Source organism: Erpetoichthys calabaricus, chromosome 17, assembly GCF_900747795.2.
Source record: "Erpetoichthys calabaricus chromosome 17, fErpCal1.3, whole genome shotgun sequence".
Classification (NCBI taxonomy): Eukaryota; Metazoa; Chordata; class Cladistia; order Polypteriformes; family Polypteridae; genus Erpetoichthys; species Erpetoichthys calabaricus.
In genome coordinates, this window is record NC_041410.2 from 56,764,733 (window position 1) to 56,783,076 (window position 18,344).

The 18,344-nt window shown below is 37.1% G+C and overlaps 1 protein-coding gene across 3 annotated transcripts in view; it reads left to right on the top strand.

Annotated features, from left to right (window-relative positions):
* The window catches only part of malt3 (MALT paracaspase 3), a 143,548-nt gene that overhangs the window by 92,910 nt on the left and 32,294 nt on the right, over positions 1-18,344 (top strand). For all 3 annotated transcript variants that reach the window (XR_007933726.1, XM_028822870.2, XM_028822871.2), the window contains exons 9-11: positions 7,736-7,939; positions 13,050-13,227; positions 14,375-14,449. Coding sequence is in view for 2 of the 3 variants with exons in the window: in XM_028822870.2 (XP_028678703.2) it covers positions 7,736-7,939; positions 13,050-13,227; positions 14,375-14,449 (457 nt within the window). In the remaining variant the exon portion in view is untranslated. The remainder of the gene's footprint in view (positions 1-7,735; positions 7,940-13,049; positions 13,228-14,374; positions 14,450-18,344) is intronic.

The following is an 18,344-nucleotide window of genomic DNA, read 5'->3' on the forward strand; positions in this document are numbered from 1 at the left end:
CCTTTTAAAAATGTTTAATGGATATTCATTAATTCGGCTATCACAAGAAAGAAGAGACTGCACTCATCAATTTGTTTGTTCTAGTCATTGAAATATAGTAATGAAGTACTTTTAGTGCCACAGGGGAGCTCATTAGAAGCCCTATACACATTTGCCTCTGATTAAAAAAAAAAAATCTGAAAAATGGGTTAAATATGTACAAACATTTTAATGGATATATTTTACATAATAAAAACAAACTGAATGAAAAATACTGTTTGGCAAAAAATGTAAAAAATATCATTTTTCTTGGACAGTAATTCATTGGGGGTCACAAACTTAGAGAAGCATTTTTCAAAACTGAGTTGAAAGAAGTGTGCAACAACAAATGCATTCACATTCAAGGCATTTACCCTCTGATTTTCTCAATTCATGTTTGCCAGAAGGCCTGCTACAGTTTTCCTGCTGGTGCAGCCTCTGGTTTCTTTTTTCTGTCTGAGATAGTTACAGTGAGAAAACGAGTATGAATTTAAATTAGAACACAACTTAAACGAATGACATGTTCATCTGAATGCTAAAATGCTTCACTTTTTCCTTTGTAATGGTGTGTCTCCTACATCCAAACCAAGATATTTCTTCCTTAATTGAAGCCTGCAACAGATAATATTAATTTATTACTGTAGACTTTATGATGCCTTGAATATATGGTGGTATTATATATTGCACACACAGTACAGTTACAGCTTCATTTACATGGCTTTGTGTTTTCTATGTATTTGTGCAGCAGTGTTTTATTTTTTCATTTAATTATGTTTTAAAATATCTTTCTAGTACATAATTGGTAAAACCACTGTTCACGAGAGGTGTATACATCATAATTGAAATTATGCTTATATACATGCCGTATATGAAATAGATAAATTAATAGAGGGCGGTTACTTTACATTAAATGTTTAAACTTTATCCAGCACGTTGTTCTTGTCTGCTTTTTTTTTTTTTTTTGTCCACCAATATTCTTCTGCTGAAGTTCAGTTTTTGGACTCTTCATGTTCACCTTCTTAAAAGGTAACTTTTGGTTGGTTTAACAACTGCCTTTTTACTGAATGAATTGTGTGCATTTGCCTGATTTCATGCATTAGCCTGGTGCAGTTTTACTTAATAGCTAAGTGTTAACAGTAGAATTACCAAAGCCTACGAAAAAACTCATAAATCCGGCCCACCTTAAATCCCATCACACCTCTCCGTCAGCGTCTTTTGTCTTGTAAATCTGCCGATCAAGACAAGCAGCAAGCAGCCTACTATTCCATCCCTCCACCACCGCAGAACCTGCACAAAGTTCTCCCAGCTCATGCCTTGATTATCTGGGAGTGAAGTGCTGGAGTTTTAGAGTGGAAATAATAGATTGTTATTTGGAACACATGCATTGCATGTGTGTTCCGTTTCTACAATAATCTGTGTAAAGACATTGTTAAAACAGAAACATTTTTCATATTTTAGTAATAAATGACAAAATGCAGGCATAAACTATATAATGTGTGAAGCCTGAAGTCCAAAGATCAAATAAACACATTCACAAAAGGTTCAAGGACGATACAACAGTTTCCGTGGTGCAGTGGTAAGAATTGCTGACTTGTAATCAAGAGTTCCCCGGTTCGATCCTGACTGCCTCATATATTTACCATTTTGAGTAGTGAACTGCTCATATTGTTAATATTATATAATCAACACATACATTTGGTTTGCGTCTAGTACTTGTAAAAGTTGGCATTTTTTTTTTCCATTTTTATTCTCTCAGTCACGATCACGATACATACTACCGCCCCACCCCCCCCAGGGATCTGACGCTGTTAGTTTTTAATTTGAAACTGGGAATAACTGTAGATGTGAGTGGTGTTTTGAGACAATGGAACTGGAGATTCTGTGATCTGGATGGATAAAGGCTGACATACAAACACTGGTGAATCTGCCTTATTCGTATCTTATTGTCACTTGATTTTTTTTTATTTAGTTTTATTGAGTGTTCCTACTCATGCTGAATTAGTATGCACCTTATGGTCCATGATGTCAAAGCCGCACTGACAAAAAAAAACAGAGACATAGGTATATATGATATTTGGAATTATTCATTTTATGACCTGAATAGTACATTTTGGAAAACATTGTAGCACGGATGCAACATTATTCATATTATTCATATTCACTTGCATAACATCTTGTGGTTGTAATCAGTGACTGCGTGTTTTTTTTTTCTTTTCCCTGATCTTGCCAGTCTCCACATGTTGCTGTATAGTGCTGTTTCTTTTGTACTCCAGGACATGCAGAGGAAAGAATAGTACAGAAAGGTCAGTTCAGCGCTATATGCAATCATCAAATTCAAATGTTAGTTCCCACACACCCAAGGACCATCCTTCCTACATTTATGACATGTGTACCTGTTGCAATGTACACACTTCTCTCTATGCTGTGGTTTCTATTACACACCTGTGTGCTCCTGCTCGCACTAAATAAGCTCGCACCTTCTGGTTCATGATGAACGCAGCACCGGAGAAAAAAAGAAAGAGACAATATATGTGATATTTTGAAGAAATCATTTTATGACCAGAATAGTACCAATCAGAAAACATCATCACACTAATGCAATATTATTTGAAAACGAACAACGTCAGATTGGGTGTGATTTTATGCTGGCTGTCCAAGACAGCTGATTTCCCCAGGAAAGTAAACTGAGTCATTGTCAGGTACCCTTTCAATGTCGTAGGAACCTTAGTGTGTACATTGCAGCAGCTCCACATGTTGTAAATGTAGTAAGGACGATCCTTGCGTGTGTGTGAACTGTTAACATCTGAATGTGATGATTGCATATAGCGCGGAACTCACCTCTCACGCACCCTGGGCCCATGGAACTCAAAATACAGCTTTGTTAGCAGCACAATCTGCATCATTCCTAAGTATTTGTATTGTAAAATTTCTCACTGTCAAATATCTATCTATCTATTTGTCTCCTCTGAATTGTTTTTTTAGTAACACTAGTCTGCAAAACAACATTTTTTTCACTCTTTAAGTGTTCTTTATTGATTTGAAGCTACTGAATCCCAATCTGGCAACATATTTCCTATATCATATCCAGTATTTGAGAGATGAAGGTTTAAAATGAAAATGCACTCTTTTGGAGAAGAACAAAATAAATTAAAATTCATTGTTTAGACCTAAAAAATTATAAATTACACATATGATTGTTTTAAATGTAATTGTAGTCATGCATTGATTTACAGACGACAGAGTTGAGGCGATTTATAGTGCCATAGGAAAACAATAGCCTAATAATGTTCCAGAAATTTCTAAAACCAATAGCAGTAATACATCTTTCATTATTATCAATATTATTTCACAGGGCCTCATATCTTTTTTGACTCTTGGAGGGTCCATTATGGTTTGTTTTGATCAGCACCACCCCATGCGGTTCATGCATTCAGCCTGCACTGCCTTCCCTTACACAAGTTTTACCTTTGTTGATTGACACCTACTGTAGTATAGCGGGTCCATGGCTTCAAAAAAAAAAAAAAGGGCCAGCTTTTAATCTGTATAGTCGCGTTGTTCTCCGTGGGAGTGATTGCACAACCGCGGGGAGTTAATGAGGTAGTTAGAGCGAGTCCCACCTGCACGTGTGGGTGCGTTCATTCTCGATTGCTTCATTGGCTTCCTGCGGCGTGTAATTAAGGCGCTGCGCCCACGGTGGTGCGCGGGGAGATGGGGCTATATATAAGGGTCAACACCAGAAAAAAGGGGGAAAGATGGATGGATAGATAAATTGAGGAGAAAGAGAAAGGAGGTTAAAGGACGGAAAAGAACAGTCCTAGCAGGATGATCTGGCCACCTATAGCAGGAGACACAACGAGCTGGGGCTCCGCGAAGGAGCTTTTAGTTGTGGCACTCGTTTTTATGGATTTATTTATTGAAACTGATGCACTGCACTTTTTGTTTGGACACTGTTTTCTTGGTTTTAATAAAAGCACTTATGCACTTTTTGGAAATATCCCCTGGCTTCATTTGAGAATTGTCCTCATATGTCAGCTCATCTCGGTGACATTACCGACGGTGTCTGGTTCAGAGCTCCCGGAAGGCGTTGGGAGCATGGAGCAGACCTGCATCGTTACACCCACTAGCAGCAATTGTAAATCACCTTCTTGGTGAAACAAGTGCAATCAGGGGTCTCCTTTGATAAAACAAGCTCAATTAGAAATGAGGAAACATACCTTGGTTAGGTGACCCACTCACGAACCAACTTCGGCAACAAGCGGCCCATCGGTGGCAAACTGGGTCATGACGTAACGGTTGAGAAACCCCAGCTTAGGTGACTCGGTCTCAAACCAACAACAGCAACCCTCAACCCACTATCAGTGCAACAGTGCTTGAGAAACACTGCCATCCAGGTGTGTGGATGCTGAGGCTCGAAAATTGGTTTCTGCTACTCCATACCAGCTACTTTAAGCAACTGCTTAAAGCTGATCCTCCGGCCAGGACGTTGAATATCTCTGGGTCCACGGTTCTTGTGGCTGATCCTCCAATTAGCTTTCAACCACCCAATCTCACTGAGATTGTACAGGTAGTGAACCAGCTGAGGGTAGGAAAAGTTGAAGGGATCTATAGTATCTGGGATGAACTTCTCCAGGGTGGTGATAAGGCTGTCCTCCTGGCATTGCAAGCAATCTTTTGCTTCCATTTGGGAGACTGGCATCATCCCAACTGACTGGAAAATGGGACTTGTCGTCTCTATCTGGAAAGGTAAGAGTGATCTCCTGGATTGCGGCAACTACAGGGGGATAACACTGCTCTCAGTGCTGGGTAAGGTTCTTGCTAGGGTTGTCCTCAATAGGATCCGTGATCACTTGCTTGCATATCAGCAACAGGGGCAGTCTGGTTTTACGCCTAAGAAGTCTACCATCGACTGCATCCTGGCACTGAGGGTTCTCATGGAGCGCAAACGCAAATATTGGTAGAGTTTCCTTGCAACCTTTGTCGATTTTCGTAAGGTGATTGAGCTGCCCTGTGGCACATCCTGAGACTTTGCAGGATCCCCACAAGGTTGCTGGATGTCATGGCTGACCTGTACACTTGTACTGTGCAGAGTTGAGGCAGAACCTGTGTGTTTTTCCAGTTGATTCATGGGTTCTTCAGTGGTGTGTTCTTGCTCCTACTCTGTTCAGTGCTTGCATGGACTGGGTGTTGGGCAAGGTTATGGGGTCCAGTGGTTGTGGGGCATCCGTTGGCAACGAAAGATTTACTGGAGTCAATGGAGGCTCTGATTGGGGTGCTCGAGAGACTGAACGAGCAGTCTGAATGCCTGGACTTACGAGTGTCCTGAATAAAAACTAAGATCCAGGCCTTTAATGACCTATTTGGCACAGCCATCAGCAGTGTGTCTGTATGCAGAGAGAGTGTCGACCTTGTCAAGAGGCTTACTTGCCTCGGCAGTGACATTCATGTCTCTGGTGACTCTTCCTATGAAGTCAGTAGACGGATTGGGAGAGCATGGGGGATCATGAGATTGCTCGAAAAGTGTGTGTGGTTTTCTGATATCTATGCAAAATGATGAAGGTCCAAGTCTTTAGAGTCCTGGTGCTTCCTGTCTTGCTATATGGTTGCGAGACATGGACACTATCCAGTGACCTGAGAGGAAGACTGGAATTGTTTGGTACTATGTCTCTTCGGAGAATCTTTGGGTACCGCTGGTTTGACTTTGTGTCGAATGCGCAGTTGCTCATGGAGTCCCGAAGGAGGCACATTACCTGCATTGTGAGGGAGTGTCAGTTACCGCACTATGGCCATGTGCCGCGATTCCTCAAGGGTGATCCAGCTCACAGGATCCTCATTGTTGAAGACCCAAATGGCTGGACCAGGCCAAGGGGATGCCCACGTAACACCTGGCTGTGGCAGATAGAGGGTCATTTCCGGAGGGTGGGTCTGGACCGCATGTCTGCCTGTTGGATCCCGAGCAGTTTTGTCGTGTAGTGGGTGCGGCAATGTGCTGTACCAGTGCATGCTCCCCAACCTGACCTGACCTGATACCAGTAGTTAAAGTACACCTGCTAGTAACCTACACCAGACCCATACAACCTCAGTTGCAATGATCTGTACAGTTTGTGACTGACATACAGCTAATTTGACATACGGTCAGCACATGACTATTTTATTTACAGAAAGTGTTCACAGGTTTTTTTTTACTGTCACCATCCTCTGATGGTGTTTCATGAAATGATTAACAGATGTCTGCTAATTTAGGCTCATTCCACTTTTCACTTTAACATTTCTGTATTTGAGTGATGTCCTAATGGTTCATCAGAGACTACTCCCATGCCCTTTTGGGGGGGTGGGGGTGGTGGGTGGGGGTGTTGAATTGATTTTTTAGGAAGAAAGAAGTTCCTCAACTAGTTCCTTGTAGTTTTCTGTCGTTGTATTCCTTTTTCATATTTTAAAGCAATTAAAAGAAAGAAAAAATTACAGATTGAGAGCAAAAAAATGTGTAGTAAATACTCTGGCTGTGTCCACCTCAGTTAACATAAGAAGAAAGAAGACTGACAATTTTCAACTCAAAATACACTTCAAATAATACTCTTAGCGTGAAAACTACCTTTACCATAAAACACATCTGCATTCTTCCCAGAATCCAATATTTTCAGAAACTATTTGCAGTAGAAAAATTCAAATTTCAGAAATAGAATCAACACATCTAAATCTATAAAGAACCCCAATTATGTGTATGTGCGCGCGTGTGTGTGTGTGTATGAGTGTGAGGGAGCTGTTGGGTGCAGAAATGTGTAATTTCTCTATTTGAAAATATATATTACCATTTTATCAAATTTGAATACAATTTTCTTAACTGTTGTAGCAGATATGCCCTTGATCCACCTCTCGGACCCTCAGGTACCACTCCAGACACCAGATGAAAGAACAATAACTATTTATTTTACAGTTATCACGTGCACAAAGCACCCTCCACTCTACACTACTCATATACTTAATCAAACTCTCAACAATACAATCCTCCTCGCCCAGACACTTCGCCCTCCTACCTCCCAGCTCAGCTCAATGTACTGGGCTTCCCAGAGTCCTTTTATACACCCTGACCCGGAGGTGTTCCTGTCCAACAGTCCACAGTTCCTTATTCCTTCCGGGTCAGGGTAAACAGTCCTTTTCTTCAACCTGGGAGCACGTCGTTTCTTCCTGTCACGTGACCATGACGTACTCCCGGGTTATAGGGCACATAAGAGCCCACGAGCCCTCCTACAGCGACGCCTGGTGGCCCCCAAGGTATCCAGCAGGGCTGTGTGTAGAAACTACAAAGTCCATGAGGCCCTGCTGGAACTCGGGGCACGTTTATGCTGTCCGGAGAGCTCCTCCTGGTGGCCTGGGGGTGAGGGCCGGAGTAAAATGCCGGCAATCCACCACACTGTATACACAATGGAATTCCTTGTTACAGTTCTCTCTTACTTACTTTAAGTGACTATTTATGCTCATTTTTAATTCACTTTGTGTGCTGCCTGATCTCAGATTGTTTTATTTTTCATGGCTGTCTGGAGTAATTACTTCCTTCTGAAGATATCCTCCCTGTTGTTTGTATGTTTGTGAATTTTACTTTTTATTTTTATCTGAGTAGTGTCATTCTACCTATCTAAAAATGAAAAATGTCAAATTCCAGTTAAATTTGTCAATTTTATTGTATAATTACATATATGTAAAATACAGCATTTTATTTTAGCAACAGACAAAGTGGCACTGCTGATTGGGAATCTGAACTACTCCTATCATCCAAACCTCATTGCTCCAGTGATGGACGTCCATGAGCTGGCTCATTTGCTCCAGGAGCTCAATTTCCGTGTTGTTTCACTGCTTGACCTCACTAAACAAGAAATGACAGCGGCTATTTTACAGTATCAGCAGCTGCTAAGCAAAGGTGTATATGGTAAGTTCCAAGGAACACTGATTGTTGTCTTGTTAGATTACAAATTCTAAGGGAAACATTTTAATTATTTAATAATGCATTTATATATTTTGAGTCAAAAAATACAAAGGACATATGATCATATCTAGAAAGATGTTTAAATTGAAAGAACTGACCACCAGCCATTAGTCTCATGTTTTTTAATTTTCTATATTTTTGTCCATATTATCTCTTTAATCCATATAGTATATTTAGGAGCTGTGTACTGAAGGTACAAGAGCTCTAGTGGCAGCTTATTTTTAAATTTTTTTTTTCTGTTTTATATTTTAAGAGAACACTATCAAGGTTATTAAAGCATTGACACTTATACTGACAGGCTTTTAAATTTCAGAAGATTTTCCTTAATCATTCTGGTCATTTTCTATAATAAAATACATTTTTAATTTTAGTTCATACATTAAAGAGTGCTTGCATTTACTTCGGTCATTTAAATAACTTGGTATGTGTTCTCTATTTCTGGCTGCTGGTGAAAAATTCGAAAGTCTTTTTTCTTTACACTTTCACATGTGTTTCTTTATATTTATTATAACATCTCACACTATTTTACATTAATTGTCCATAGTTACTTGTTAGTAGAGAAGCAAAAGTAGACCAAAATCTGCATCTATCAAATGGGTATTTAAATATCTAACTGATCTGAGCGTATATATAGCTCATAGAAGCACTAAAAAAGAGAGATTTATGTCATAGCTACATGTATTTTGTTGCATTATGAAGTATTTTTACAGTTCTGCATCTTTTCTAATAAATTCTCTTGTCAGTCATCTTATAGCACTGTATGCGTTAAAACTGCAGTGAGATTTAATTTTGTTATATTTAAGCTGTTTCTCATTACCATCTTGTAGGATTTTGTATGATTAATAATCAATAAGACGACCACACTGGAGGACGCCGTAATAATGTGGGATTTGAAACAGAAATTTTAACTTGTAAATTAATTTTCAGTTTTGACTTTGGCAATACCAATGCTTAATAAATTAATTCTACAAGGCTTTTACTTTATTTACCTTACCTTTCTCTGTTGTAGGAGGCAGATCTACGACCTTTAGACTTATAGCAAGTTAACTAAGGTACCCTTGTCTTAAGAAACAGAGTAATACAATGTATTGATTAAATACAAGGATTATAGAAATATGATAAGTGCATATACATGTTGACATGTAAGACCGGATGCAGACAGACAAACATATAACATCTAGGCTGTCTGTTTACTGGTGTTTAGAGTTCTATTTTATCTTATCACAGATAAATAGTTTTATGATACCAAGCCTTTGTGGATGACATCTGATGGTGTGTGGAGTTGTTGCCTTGTTGTTGATCTGGGTTCAAGTGGAAGATTCCTCTTGTGTTGGAGTGTATTCTTTCTTCTTGTCGGTGTTGTGCTGCTCCTTCTTCAGCTTGCCTTTTGTTGTTGTTTGACACTTCATAGGGAAAAGGCATTACTCATTCTGGCCCAAAAGTTTACAGGCTGAAGTTCCCTTTTTGAAGTCATGGCTTCTCAGCCTCATCAGACTACTGGCACACATTTATAGGAGCATAAATTAATACACATTATAGAATTCTTTTATAAAGGCTTCTCAATAATAAAATGGTAAATTACGAATATATTAAGGCAATAACAAAAAGAAAAACAAAATCCAAGTCTTCACACGTACAAAAAATAAACACATCAGTAGTGTATGGTGTTGGCAGAATACAACAAAAGCTGACTATAATTGGTGATGATGTATCCATTTCAATGTGCTGTTTTAGACTCAAGTGGAAATTCATCAAAAAATAAAATACATCAAGTGCCATTATGGCTAAACACATAATTCCTGCAATTTTTGATAAACAATATAAACTGCTTTGTCAGTGTTAAGGACAAAAGTGTAATGAGTCTTTAGTCATAATTTAAACTCAAAAGCCAATATTTTCCAAAAGCTTCAGTAAAAAACAAGTATACATAAATGGCCAAAACTGAAAATTGGCCAGATGTTCACAAGTCTATCTTACCAACTCAAAAAATGGTTCGAAAATGTGAATATCATACTTTAAAGCTGCTGTTTGGTCTAAATTACTTATAAGAAATAATTATTTTTGATCATTACACATATTTATATAAATGTATGGTATGTAATATTAAAATTCTCTATGCATTTGCTGAAATGAATTGACCGTTCATAATGCAGTTCATCAAGTGTTACATGACTGCCATTTAAGATAAATCACCAGGTAGTAGAAATGGCTAGTAACAATTTAGATTTCTTTTTCATTCCTTTACTCTAGGTAAATGAAGGGATGAAGAAAGAGGAAAAAAAAGACAAAATAAGAATTAAAATAAGAGAACACTAATTAACATAGAATAAAAGTAAGGTCCGATGCCCTGGGAGGACAGAAAAAACAAAAAATCTCCAGACGGCTGGAGAAAAAATAAAATCTGCAGGGGTTCCAGGCCACGAGACTGCCCAGCCCCCTCTGGGCATTCTACCTAACATAAATGATCAGTCCTCATTATATTCAGGATTCTCGTGGAAGAACTTGATGATGACGGTCATGTGGACTTACTGGTCTTTAATCCATCAATGTAGGGACATCACGGTGCTTTGATTAGGTGGTGGTGGTGCAGATTGCCACCACAGAAAACTGGAAAAAGAACAGAAGAGAGAGTAGGGGTTAGTACGGATTTTGGAGCCACCATGAATAATAATGATAACTAACTGAATATGCAGAGCATCAGGATTAAACTAAAATGAAGCTATGAGAAAGCCATGTTAAAGTAATGTTATTCCAGCAGTTTTTTAAAGTGCTCCACTGTATTAGCCTGGCGAATTCCTGTTGGTAAACTATTCCAGATTTTAGGTGCATAACAGCAGAAGACTGCCTCACCAATTCTTTTAAGTTTAGCTCTTGGAATTCTAAGTAGACTCTCATTTGAGGATCTGCGTAACCTATTTGAGGTTACGAGTTGGAGTGTAAGGTGTAAGACATTCTGAAATATTAGATGGAGCGAGATTATTTAAGGCTTTATAAACCATAAGCAGTATTTTAAAGTCAATTCTGATTTTCTTTTCCTAGTTTAGATTCTAGCAGCTGCATTCTGCACTCGTAGTCCTGAGAGGGGTGCGTTACAATAATCTAGCCGACTGAAAACAAAAGTGTGAACTAATTTCTCAGCATCTTTCAATGATATAAGAGGTCTAACTTTTGCTATATTTCTTAAGTGAAAAAATGCTGTCCTAGTGATCTGATTAATATGTGATTTAAAATTCAGGTCAGAGTTAATAGTTGCCCCTAAATTCTTTACCTCTGTCTTGACTTTTAATCCTAATGCATCAAGTTTATTTCTAATAACCTCCTTATAGCCATTATTGCCAATCACTAAAATTTCTGTTTTCTCTTTATTTAGTTAGAGAAAATTACTACTCATCCATTCAGAAACACAAGTAAGACATTGTGTCAGTGAATAATAAAATATTAATGAGTAATTTTAAAAAGCACATACGGTACAAATGTATATGCATAGCCAAGAATATTTAAGCTGTTTTTGAATATATTAAAATATGTACATATTTTTAATTTGAATACTCAAATTTTAATTTCATCATTTTTAAATAAGAAAAAAAAAACCTGCCTTGGCCAGAAGTATGACATTTCCGTTAATGTCAATTAATTTTTTGAACATGGAAGATGTGCTGTTTGTTGAATTTTTCATGTAGTAATGTGGTCCTACTACATGTTCTCAGTTCATTCTTTATGATATTGCAGTTGTTTTTCTCCAGTGGGTACAGAGTCACAGGTCCTCTAGTGGTTAGGTATAGTTGGATTGGACTCTGTGAGCAGCTTTCGGTCTCAAGCTAAGCCTGTTGATTGAGATTGATATAATTGATGAGTCTTTCTCTAACCCTTGAGAGTGAACCTTGTAGTAGAGAGCTCCCCTCATGAGAGTTGTTGTAGGCTTTGCCTACTGGTAGACCTCCTTGGAGAGATTGTACTTGTCAGGTGGCATGGAAGTATCTGAGAATTTCCTGTGAGGGTTACTGGGGTTAAGTAATACCAAAATCTTTTACTACTTTAGGCCTCATGAAACGTCTATCTTAAAATAGTTGAAATGAGATGGTTAAATCCAACCTGCTTATCCAGGGCAGGGTTGTGGGAAGAGAGGGAAATGGTTATATAAAATACTATTTCTCACTCGTATTTAATATTGTATACTGAAATGTCTTGTGCATTTAAGCAAATGTACACTGTTATCTAAATAAAATTGTATTAATTTGTGCAGGTACTGTAAGAAAATAATATTACATGTAAGGAGTGAGGTGATACCATCAGAGTTTCTGCTGAAAATATTTAAACCAGTTATGTTAGTTACAGATGCCTCTTCTGTTTTGTTTTCACTTTCACCTCTTTAAGTATTATAACTATATTTCTACTTCCTTAAATGGTTAGTTATTAGATAATCATTTCTGTTCAATTAATACGTACATAATCTTAAATAATCATTCTGTAAAAGTATGTTTTAGAATAGTTGTAACTTAAAAGGAATAAATCATTTACTATCTTTATTTCTGTTGAAGTAAAGTGATTTCTTTACACTTTAAACTTTGTTTCAATCTATTATAACTTTTGTACTGTAATTGCCCACAAAAATATGTAATGAAACCTGCATCTAGTATGGCATTTGTGGGTTATCAGGTTAAAGAAAAATATTTACAAAACTGAAGTATTATATCAGAAAATAGCAGTATCTAAAATAAGTGGAAAAACAATTTCAGATGCATTTGTGTAACTTCCGATTTTGTGGTGACAGAATTTAGTGATGCAGGAAAAGCAGAGTGTTTTTAATTTATTTTGTGGGATTAGGTACAGGTACAGAAGGTACATATTTAGTTAAAATAACATGAATCTTATTAGTGTATTACAAGCACCTCTACTTATTAAATTACTTATGATTAGGAAATAGTATGAATAACATTTATTTGGTTTTATGAAATAATTACCTATGCAGTAGTCCACTTTTTATGACTTGTGCATGCTCCAAGTATTGTTTGGTTTTGCACTATATGTTAAAAATGGTTTTGTTTTCTTGCAGCTTTGTTTTACTATGCTGGCCATGGATACGAATGTTCAGGCAGAAATTATTTGGTTCCCATTGATGCTCCTCAGCCATATCGACGAGAAAACTGCATTAGTGTTCAACGCATAATGAAAATAATGCAAGAAACCCACACATCAGTTAATGTTGTGTTATTGGACACATGTAGAAAATGGTGATTTTTTTTTTCTTTTTTTTTTCTTTGGTTGTATAGTCAAAATATCACCAAATTTAGAAAATTATTTGAATTATTATTTAAACATTGTTTATTTTGGTTCTCTGCTGAAACTTTTGTAAATATGAATTACACAGTGTTTCACATTTATTTTCTTTAAATGTTCCCAATTAGATTCTCAGGATGCCCTGTTCTTGATTTGACAATGGAGGTTTGCTTTTCCCCCCCAACTCTTTTTGTGATACAAGGATATGCACATACATTTGTGCTCCACCTCATGTATATTAGATCTACTCGAGTCAATCCTTGATGAGACAGAGTGGCTGCTTCATTGATTAATTTTCCTGAATGGTCATGTAAAGACAAGTTGATTATTGAAGGTCTGATATAACTGGCCAGAACACATGTTTATGTTTTAAGATTTTGCAAGTACACAGCTGACTAAAGGTATTTGAGGAATTAGAACTTCTCTTTGCTTAGATACAGTGATTGTCACCTAGCAGACCACTAGACTGATACTTGCAGACCACACATTTAGAGGCTTAGAGCTACAGTAGCTCTTAGACTAACTGTCCCTGTTAAACTGGTAAAATATCACAGGTGTCATATTCTGTGACTGAGCACAAAGCTTTATAGCAGGTTGGAGAAGTTGCCTCTGACTCCTGACAATTTATTATAGCCTCTACTTTCTACTGATATCCTTGTCCATATTTCAAATGGGGAGCACAAAGCACCTACGGCTTTTGTTAGTAGTTGTTGTATGTCAGTATATCTATACGGAGATGTACTATTTCAGTCAGTTGGAGGCCTCTGCACAAGGCCTCAAAGCAGTTCTCCTGTCCTGGACTACTTTGGTGCCATTTCTGAACCAGCAGTCTTTTGCCATCCAGGTGTTCCTCAAGAATATATGCATTTGTAAACATTTTTTTTTTAATCTTTTTAAATTTTCTTAATAATTTGACTGTGGGCATGAGACAACTTCTATCTTGACTTAACATGTGTGACTATTTTGATATTTATTGGTCATTTTTGAGAGACCACATAAATACTTTTCATGTTAGAAATTTAGCTAGATGAGTTATTTTGTTTATTCACTGGTTTGTTAAATTAATGAAGTTAGTTATATGTACACTTTTGTCTTATAAAGGTATAACCAGGAATTTAATCCTTCTGAGATAAGGCCACTTGAACCTTTGGGAAACACAGTATATGGCTATGCTACGTAAGTGTAAAACATATTTTTTTCTTATTTGAAAATCTTTACAAGTATTTCTGTACATCAGTTTTCCCCGACCTGTATTCCATTACAAGATTCAGGGGAGCTGGAGCCTGTCCAGGTAGCATCAAGCCAAAGTTAGAAACTAGCCCCTGATGGAAAGAAAAGTATATATATTTTAAAGTTTGTATTATCAGTAGACATCTTACTGACCAATTGTCAGAAAAGAGCAGCTTCACGTGTTGGTTGTCATGGGTTGTGTGAAATAAAGGTAATAGTACAGTTCTCTATATATAAATAAGTATTGAAAAAGTTTGAAAGCATTTTAACTTTTGTTTTTGATGATGTTGATGTGGAGTTTTGTTTATTTAAAAGCATTGTTTATTTATCAGGTCCAAAAGTTTATCAGCATCATCATCATGGGTTGAACAGCAATAGCCAGTTGTCCCTAAGATCTTTTTCAAAAGTCAAAGTGAACTTTATTGTCATCTCAGCCATATACAAGTATATAGATGGACGAAATTGCGAAGCTCAGGGTTCACAGTGTAACAACATGAAGTGCAAATAATAAATTAAAAATAAATTAAAAGTAGAATTAAAATTTAAATTTAAAATTAAAGCACAAACAAGAGAAGACATTGTGCAAAGACAAGACAAAGAAGTAGCAGCAATATTGACCTGTAGTAAGCAATACAAACATTAATGCAATGTATGGTATTTGCAATCTAGATACATAAATATAGTCAATAGATATGTAATTTAATTAATAAATAAATAAATAATAGATATAGATAATACAGAAATTATCGGTCTATGGTAATAGTTGTTTAAGACATGTGTAAACAATAACAGGTCAGAATGTTTCACAGCAGAAGAATATCAAGAGTGTCAAAATACTTCAAGGTCAGTATGAGATTTTCAGTTCTTCTCTACATGCACACTCGTCTTTGCAGGACAGTAGTTCGCATGTATAAAAGTTCTGTTTTTAGAGGTGGTTGAGGCCGTGTGGAAGATCCCAGGGGGCAGCCTGGTGTTAAGGAGTCTTAACAGCTTGGGGGTAAAAACTCTCCTGCAGCCTGGTAGATCTGGCTCTGATGCTGCAGTATGTTCTCTTGGATGGAAAAGTCCATGTGAGGGGTGGAAGGGGTCCTGCACAATGCTGCAGTCCTTGAGGACACTGCGTTTGTAAAATATGTCCTGTAGTGAAGGGAGAGGCACCCCAATAATGTTCCTGGCTTTTTCTTCCTTTTGTGTTGTTTTGGACATGATTCACAGTGAGACCCATTTCTTTTCATATACTGTAATCTGGCAGCGCCTCAAACCACATCTTCTTCAACCTTTATTTGTGTCTTCCATCTTGATGCACTTCCTCAGCCAGTCATCCACAACAATTTGCTCTACATACACAAACCACCTTAGTCTGTTTCCCCTCAACACAACACCTATCTTCTCCACTGCAAGTCTTTTATCATTTTCTTACACTGTGCAACACTCCACATATCCACCATGTCACCTCACCTTTTTCCAGCTTTGCTTCATGTGACCTTGGGTTAAAATAAGGTAATCTCCCCTCCTGCATACTGCGATTGGCGTCAAAGGTATCCTCCATTAAAAATCCCTTTTTCCAACACCATCTTGATCATTAATAACATTCAGAAAAAAGTATAAGTATCTCTATTTTCTGTATCTGTATTTTGTTTGTGGTATTTTTCCCCACTTGGTCTTTAGTTGTTTTAAGTACAGTGGTACCGGTTAGCAGTGCTGCCTCACAGCTCTGATGAAATTTTTAGCCACAATAATTCATCCAGCATAGTTTGCAGACACTTCCCTAGTGCTCATGGACACTTAAAAGACCATTGCACCATTATAATCCATGCAAAGCTAGTTCAGCTCCTCCTTCCCTATTGATTTCAATGCATTTTGCAGAGTTCAGCAAAGTTCTCGAACATTTCCATGATATTGCTGCATTCTGCGGGGTTTACTCATTACTATTTGGCAGGATGCTACATCTAGAGCAGCAGGTATCAGCTAAGAAAGGGGATTTTGATATATCAGTATTTAGGGTTACCCCCCCCCCCCCCCCCCCCCCGCCAACTGTAGAAAACCAAAAATAGCCCAAAATCTTAAAAATGCTTTGACCGATTTGACTGAAATTTGGTGATGTTATAAAAAAAAAGAAAATTGGCTGACGTGTTCTTTGTCAATAAAGTTTCCATTTTTCAAAATTTATTGATATTATGCTAACATACATGCTTTGCTCCACTTCTGTGGATAGAGCAGAAGTGATCAACAGGCCAAACAGGACCACTAACCAATAGGGTGAATGGATTTGTTTTTACAAAGGAAAAAAGAGATGTGATCACATTTGGCATGTATAGTGAGTTCTGAAGTGCAATGAGAAAGTTCAGCAAAGCACAAGGAAGATGCTGAGCACAAGTATGCAATAAAGCTCCAGTGTGGGAAAGGAAAGTATAAGTGGAAGTGGTACCCTTCGATCCAAGACAAGCCCACACTGCATCAGAATTAGGATAGGGACTTCAGAATCTGAAGCACATGGTCTGTTTTGCCTAGCCCCTGATCTTTTTCTTGATTATATACATTATCAATAGCAGTGAGCCCTCTATCTTTTGTCCATCATATACAATATAGCCACTGATCAATGGCACAATTGCATATACATGAGCAAAAGTCCAAAAGGATCTCCTCTATGATTGTATATACATGGAAGACTGTGCCCCAATATCACAGATTGGGCTAAAACCTGATAGTCCTAAATCCTAGAAATTCCCCTGAACCAACAGCATCAGTTTAAACTTAACTAGTCTCCCACAAGCTACCCCATTGTAATATACAGTCACATGTTCAGGTTTTGAAAGGGGAATTTCCCCAACCCTCAATGCCATGCAAAATTGTTAATAAGGTCAGTGGGTTTAGAAAATCAGTTAATAAACTTTGAAGGGATTATGATTTTTCTCTAGAAGAAAACTAGTAATTAAAATGGATCAGTATCATTTTTAAAGAAAGATTCTTGTTTAGTTTTGATATTGGATTTTATTTGCAAAATATATAGTGGTTATCAAAAGAAATGTTTGTGACGAAATTACCTTTAAACATTTTAAGATATACTAAATGTTTTAAATGTCTTAGAAGCTGTATGCACAGTTTGAAATTGGAATGGATATACTATAATTTGTTACACAGCACTGGTGGGAATAAATTAATTTTATTAATGGAGAGTGATTAATGACACATTTTCTGTATATAAAATATATATACACTCAATCATACGTAACCATAAAGACATTGGAAGAACATTCAAACTTCATAACCAAACCAAACTAGAAAACCAAATGTTAGCACCTAGCAGTGAGGCAAGAAAGCTAGCTGTGCGCCACTACTCCTCCAGTGTTGTAACATCTGTACTAAACAACCTGATTAAAAACTAATTCATAAAACTCATTTTATGAATGTAATGTCTTTTGGTTCCTGTCATTTCATTACATGCTTCGTTCCTGATCAATATCCATCTATCACTAAAAGACAAAAGTATGCATGTTTGCAATGCTACCAGTCACAAGCGGATAATATCTTAGTAAAAAAATGCAATTTCAGTTTTGTTTTTGAGTAGCTGAAATAACGTTCCATGAGGGTGGTATGTTAAAAACAGTACTTCAAAGTTTATTTAGTTGTACATAGCTGAGACTTTTTATAAGATCTCTAAGCTTTTCAAAAACAAGGTGATTATTATAAAATGGTTTTTAAAATTATTTTTATTTTTAACTACTCTTTTTGGGTATTCCAGTTTTATTAGAAGTACTACATCTAATTTATTCGAAGCAAATGTACGTTTTTCAAAGTGTTGAAAATATTGTGATTTAGTTAATTAATAACCTAAATTAAA